The sequence below is a fragment of the Chondrus crispus genome, genomic scaffold (assembly GCF_000350225.1).
Source record: "Chondrus crispus Stackhouse genomic scaffold, scaffold_398, whole genome shotgun sequence".
NCBI lineage: Eukaryota > Rhodophyta > Florideophyceae > Gigartinales > Gigartinaceae > Chondrus > Chondrus crispus.
The window spans coordinates 42,826-49,269 of record NW_005179294.1 but is presented as its reverse complement, the minus strand read 5'-3'; the positions used below and the strand labels follow the sequence as shown (position 1 = coordinate 49,269).

General features: G+C 52.4%; 3 protein-coding genes; 1 reads left to right on the top strand and 2 right to left on the bottom strand.

The window, feature by feature from the left end:
* Nucleotides 1-2,953: 2,953 nt before the first annotated feature.
* On the bottom strand, nucleotides 2,954-3,208 carry CHC_T00001131001 (hypothetical protein). Its single transcript, XM_005718396.1, has one exon. It carries the CDS (start codon nucleotides 3,206-3,208, stop codon nucleotides 2,954-2,956), a length of 255 nt encoding a protein of 84 aa, XP_005718453.1.
* Nucleotides 3,209-3,777: 569 nt separating this feature from the next.
* CHC_T00001130001 (hypothetical protein) lies at nucleotides 3,778-3,987 on the bottom strand. The gene has a single exon (XM_005718395.1). The coding sequence runs from the start codon at nucleotides 3,985-3,987 to the stop codon at nucleotides 3,778-3,780; it is 210 nt and encodes a 69-aa protein (XP_005718452.1).
* A 135-nt stretch (nucleotides 3,988-4,122) lies between these two features.
* Nucleotides 4,123-4,659, top strand: CHC_T00001129001 (hypothetical protein). XM_005718394.1 is given in 2 exon segments: nucleotides 4,123-4,413; nucleotides 4,414-4,659. The coding sequence occupies 1 exon segment, from the start codon at nucleotides 4,123-4,125 to the stop codon at nucleotides 4,411-4,413; it is 291 nt and encodes a 96-aa protein (XP_005718451.1). The 3' UTR covers nucleotides 4,414-4,659.
* Nucleotides 4,660-6,444: the final 1,785 nt, after the last annotated feature.

The window sequence follows — 6,444 nt, the reverse complement described above, 5'->3', positions numbered from 1 at the left end:
CGGGCGGCGGGCGGCGCGACGCGCGGCGCGACGCGCGCGGCAGCAGCAGGCGCAGGCGGCGCGCTAGGCGCGGCAGCGAGACGCGCGCGCGCGGCGGCAGAAGTGTGTTGAAGGGCAGCGTCACCGACACGGACACCACCGCCAGCACGCCCGCCAAGACCGGCGGCGGCAGCGCGAAGGCCGGCGCGGGCGCGCAGCGCCGGCACATCGGCCCCGGGGGTGGCGCGCGCGGGCGGCGCAGCGTGCGAATGGTGGAAGTGGCGGGCATGGTAGAAGCTGTCTTTGCAATCAACTCATACATACTTCTGAAAACTGTTTTCCCGCGAAACAGTTAAGTGATCTGCACAAACAGTCGCAGTTCGAGTTTGCCGCGCTTCCCAACGTGATGGGCAATTCTTTCAGGCGGTATGTACGGCGTTTTACGCATAGGGGTTCCGAAAACATCCCTTCAACTTCGAAGGCACTCCTCACACCCCAGGAAAACATTTCGACTTCCGAACGCACCACTTGTCCTCCTCCGTCAAATCTGCAATCTTCGTTACCCCCTCGCGCGAAATCAGCCGTTCTCGCATCTCACCGACCTCCTTCTCCAGACACGTCGTCGCCTCCTTCATCACCGCGCCAACCTCTTCACACTACAGAACCTTCTTCCCTTCAATCACACACACCAGCGTCTTTGGGTGCAGATAAGACACGGCGGAGATCTTCCCGTTTGCGATTTCGGACAGATTCTGTGGGACCTTCATTCCAAGTCATAGCTTCGCCATCATCCAGCCCCCAAAAAGAAGCACAAGGAAACATGGGTCTGCGACGTACAGTGTCCGCGCATAAGAGGCGTCCATTGCCATTACAGGCCGGAATTGGAAGCGCCGAGAAGCGTCGAAGACTAAGACCCTCTCAGACTGAGGCCACACGTTCGAACCCTACTGGGCGGGTACCCCTGTCGAATTCATCTGCGCTTGAGAGCACCGAGTTACAGCCTGCCGCACGTTCGAACCCTACCTTGCACGCACCCCGATCGAATTCATCCGCGCTTGAGAGCACTGAGTTGCAGCGATCCATAGTGGCAATGCACAAGAGGTTGGCAGAAGAGCTGGCCAGCTGCAATGCCACATTATCGGACCTAGTGAAAAGCAATGCCAATACGGCGTCCAGTTTAGAGGACATCAAACTCCTCATTCTTCAAAGCTCTGCAGGTAGTTCGCGAATACCATCTCGATCAAGGGTGCAGGGAGGGTCTCGGAAAGGTGCAACTAAGAACCTGGAAAAGGACGTTCTCAAAGACAACCCCACAGTTATTATCGAAATCAATGCGGCAGTGAACGCGGATACCGTGTCAAGATCGCTTGCACAGACTCTATCTTCGTTTATGGATGTCTATCACAATAACCAGGATGACCCCCGGATGACATCGCGTGTCGTCAGCGTCCTCTTGTTCGGGCTCAAACATAACAAACCTCGTTCAGAATTCAAACACGGACTGGGCAAAAAGCATGCAAGTTTTCGCTTCAGTACAGCCAAACGTGCGGTGATGAACGCAAGAAATCTCTCCGACGAAAGTATACGAGCATATGAGGCAGAATTTACAACAACCAAAGCCTTTATTGATAGGGATGCTGACCGCAACAGAATTGATGTTTATGTTTCTACGAAGCCTTCTTGGCTGCAACCAGGTGTTTTGGACAAGCAAACGCTGCACACCGCGCGAATGCATCACGAGTGCGTGAAGGCCGAGTTACCTCCGGATCCCTCCTGCCCCACTAGGCGCAAACATCTGTTCATATGCAAGAGGATCGTCACTATTATTAACGACTGTTTGAGAATCTCTCGGGATCGCTCAAAGGTCAAAATGTTCGAGAGCGGCCTCTTTCTACTGGTTAACTGGAGTGAATATGACTCTTTCCATCGCTCTCACTCGTCACCCACCTTTCGATTTTTGCACAGTGATGCGGAATCCGTCCCCGCTTCCGAGATCCCTGACACTACTGTAGGGTGGGATACACACACATCCGTCACCAATCGGAAGCTTCTGGCTGCTCTTATATCGGAAAGCAAAGACCTGGTGATACAGGCGACTTATCAGGTCACCGTCACTGGTGGTTCGAACGGCGAAAACCGTGTCACAGAGATCAAGCGCAACATTAACATCTTGCGAATTGCTCTGCGCTTCGTCTGCGCCTATTGCCATTGTGGTGAGGAAATGACTCTTGGATCACATGCGTCAATGCTTCGAACAATCTATCGGATTGCTCAGTTTCTGAGGCAATTGTTCTCTGTTCGGGCGAACTACAATCCTTCAAGTACAACGGCAACGCATGATGAGGCAACAGCTGTCAGTGGTGACGTGACAAGTGAGAGGACCCAATCTTTGATACCCGAAATCACGCTGCGAGAGATGTTACCGGGTAGATCGGAGAAAGAGAAGGTTATCAGTGGGGTGTTGAAAATCTCCAAAGAGACATTCGCCAGATTAAACATTTCTGCACCGCAAGACATTGACAGCAGCGAAAGCGCTGTGCTAAGCGGCACCAATGAGTGGAGACATCAAACAGAAGATTTGGAAGATGATTTCGACAGTGACGATGATGATATGGCGGGAATGCTAGACTAATATTTCTGCCCTGATAGGTTACGTAAAGTTCGGATTTGCACGACCAGTGTCAAGACGGGTTCAGCAGTACGCGCTAAGCTGCATGCCAACAATTGCACGCCTTCACTATCAGAGGCTGCAGTATTAGAGCAGGTGAAAAAGTCGGAGCTCGTTCTAGTGGAGGACATCACTCGGGAAAATCGCATGAGGGGCGCGATCAGCATTCGAAAAAATCATTTCGGCTGCTCATGTCGGCAAGAGTGAACAGGGCGGAACCAATATAGTTTATCCTACCTCCATAGTCACCCAATGAATGAACGAATTGCACCACCATGTATCCCCCAACTTTTTCCGAGCAGCATCTCACTCGTTCAAACCGAAGAGCTTGTCCAAGCATGACCCATTCTTCGGTCTTAACAGTCTCCCTAACCCGGATCTCCGCCTCCTCCAGCTTAGACGGGTCCAACAGGACCTCGCTAAGCACCCTGAAAGCAAAGTCCGTGACGCTATGAAACTCGTCCGGGCATCCCTTGACGCCGCGCATGGCGTCCTTCGTGACAGCGGCGTGGTTGCGGCAGATGGCGTCGGCGGCTTGCTTACGGTGTTGGGCGCCCTCATGGCCATCGTTGAGCACGTGCTTGCTGTGGGCCGTCTCGACGGCCAGCGACACCGGGCTCCGCGTGCGCAGGAAGGACACCGGACCGATCTGCGGCGGCAGGGCGCCGATGTGGGTTCAGTCGTCGCTCTGCAGGTACGTGGCGGGCTCCCAGGCGTCCCGCGCGGCAAACCAGCGGCGTAGGTTCGGGCGGCCGTCGGCTAGCTCCAGGTTGCGCCAGAACTTGAGAGAGGAGCGCGCGCGCTCGAAGATCGTGGCTGGGGAGGAAGAGGTGTTAGGATCAGGCGGGCATTGTTTGGAGAAGCAAAAAAAGCGAGGACAAAGGTGATGAGGACTTACAGAGATGTCGACGAACGAGGGCTCCGGGCCCGGGTAAAAGAAGGAGCCCTCAAAGTCGCCGAGGCAGGTCTCGATGAGATCGAGGGTGTGGTTGACGCGTATAGAAGTCCATCTATTAAGCGAGATTCGAGTCCCTTGTCAACGTCAGAAAGACCGAGTTTCTCCGTCACTTTCTCAATTGTTTCGACTACCATTCGTCGGTACGGGTCAGATTCATCCTTCAAATCGTCCGTTAATCGCGCGATAACATCGCCCCCCCAATCTTGATGGCTATCTGCAATGTTGTGTCGACAACCGCCCGAAAGTTACGCCGATCTAAGGCCATCCGTCGAATCCAGAAGCATCGAAAATATTCTGGAACGATCTCTTCACGGACATATTTTGGCTCAACACCGGAACAAGACACACACTGCATCACAACTTTCAGAACTATCACCTTCATTTCTTCCTCTGGAGAGCGGAACTCTCGTATTAGAATCGTTGTCACCTCCCTCGCATAGTAATTGGCGTATTCGGGATCCATTAATGGGATGATGAACCCGATCGCTTTCAAGAAAGCCCCCAGCGTTTTGCCCTTATGCAATCGAATTCCTTGCCACAGAGGCTTCCCCATGTAATCAACGCTGTGATGTTCGCCATACAGGGTCTTACGGCTGCCCTGGGTCCAGGGCTATGCTCCTCTACGTCCTGCAAGGGCTATTTCATCCTGCCCGGAAAGTACGGGAAGTATACTGGCGAATATATAATAGGCTTTACATTTACGCACAAGAGGGTCTTGTCCCGTTCTATCCAAGCATGCGATGTGCCTTGCTCGAGGAAGACGACGACGAATACGGGCCAGAACGATACGAACGCTCAGAGATTTTGAATATCATTTAATACAACGGCGTTCTGGCTGTAGCGCAATGCGCGCCACTGACCAGCCCTAACCATTTTAAGGGACGCACCTTCAACGAAAATCTGGGCACATGTTAGCACTGGAAGTAGGTTGCGGTGGTAGAAGGCTGTATTGTACATTTGAGGAAGAGAACAAGCATTGGTTGATTGGACTTCGTGTAAATATAACAAACTAAAGTCTAGAGAACGGCAAACGACTCCGGGTCAATCATCAGAAGTGCGTCCTCTTCCTGGCCCATAGTGTGTTTGTGGACGATTTTGCCAAGAGCTGCTCTTTCCTGGGCAAAAACCTTGTCAGGTGCCATATCGAGTGAAATTTGCGAGGCAACGCTTGGAACAAAGACGAAGTCATCAGAGTGTCCTTTCGAAATTAACGAGAGCAAACCACCATTCCCAAACATGCTAAGAAGGTACCAACTAAGAGCACTGACGTAGCTCACATCCAAATTTTGTCCCGCTAGCTCTATACCGCTCTGTAGCATTGGCCAAAAGCGGGGCGTTAGCGTGAAGGGAAGGGTAAAAGAAGGAGCCCTCAAAGTCGCCGAGGCAGGTCTCGATGAGATCGAGGGTGTGGTTGACCGGTTCCAGGCCTCTCCCGAACCACCAATCCGCCCCTCCACCTCATCAACAGTCTCCCCCGGTCCATACACCTGCATATCCGCCCCGCCAACCCCAGCCGTACGCACACCAACCTCATTCCCAACAGTATCCACCCCACGATCAGACGTACCACCCGCACGCCTCGCAGTAAGAGCCCAGCTCGCATCATGTCCAACCGCCAGGATATCCCAGCGTCGGAGGAGCTCCATGTCATAACATGTAAGAGCTCAACCACAAAAAAAATTACCAAATGGCCTTGCACTGAATCATTTAACGCGTTTGTACTGAAACGTTCGACAACTTTTTGAAGTCTCTGAGACTTTCACAATTCATAGATGTGTCTACGACGACATACGTGACTAGGTGCTCATGTGTGGTTGACCCTTTGTACAAAATACGTGCGTCAAGTACTCATCTGTAACCAAATAGCTGACTTCGGACACGGCCTGAAAGCCTCTAATAATGAAGTAGGGGAGCTCAACTTCGAGAGACCCGCAAACGTGTTCAGAAACGGATGTAGCTGTACTCCAGAATCGACTGTTCGGGGGAACCATCGGACGCCCCCGGAAAGAGAAAGTTTTCAACTCCGAGAAAACAGTCTTTACAGCCTCGTCCTCCGACACCTCGCTCGGTGTAGCTGAAAGCCTTGCCGCGAAAACCTTGCTTACAAGGTCAACTGCTTGAAGTGATGAACGTGAGAGAGGGTGAGTGTACGACATACTTCGAAAATCGAAATCTCGGTTTCGATTTTGCTCTTTCGGACAAGGGCATCCACCGTCGCCTTGCGACGAACGTATGGCATACATGTTCCCACCAGCAGTGCCGCCGCCGAATTCTCATCGGTCTCATCTGCGACATACAGCCCCATAATGCGAACTGCTTCATGCACGGTTCCTTCTTTTCCTCCTCCTTTCCTCCGTCGCACAATATTTCTCATGTCCGTGACAGAGTTTATGCCAATAACTGTGCACAAATCTTTGCATGATGAGAAAATTATCTCTGCGAGCTCGGTGCACGCTGCGAGAGACTGGGTTTCCTGGAACGAGGGCTTGAACTGGGCAGAATCGGACAACGAATGAACAGCGCGGGCCAAGTTCTCATACTCTTCCAAGGTGCAGTCTACCACTGAACGAATGCTTCCGGTAGAGCTCTCTTCGTAGTGTGTGTCCTGCTCCGTATCCCCTTGTCGCGGTTTGAAGTTTGGTACCGGCTTCTGGATGAGTACCAATGTTTTCTGTCTCAAAGTATTTAGGAGACGTGCACATTGCCGTTCTGCCGTTGATCCAGACCCGATCCGAGAAAAGAATTGAAACTGGCCAACAACCATGCGCTCGATTTCTTCAACTCGAGATAAAAGCGTAGCCACTTTCCCCTCCACGCTATACATTCGCAGATTTTGTAC

Coding starts and splice junctions, on each gene's coding strand:
- CHC_T00001131001 (XM_005718396.1), bottom strand. CDS start 3,208: ATGAGGGCGCCCAACACCGTAAGCAAGCCGCCGACGCCATCTGCCGCA.
- CHC_T00001129001 (XM_005718394.1), top strand. CDS start 4,123: ATGCAATCGAATTCCTTGCCACAGAGGCTTCCCCATGTAATCAACGCT.
- CHC_T00001130001 (XM_005718395.1), bottom strand. CDS start 3,987: ATGAAGGTGATAGTTCTGAAAGTTGTGATGCAGTGTGTGTCTTGTTCC.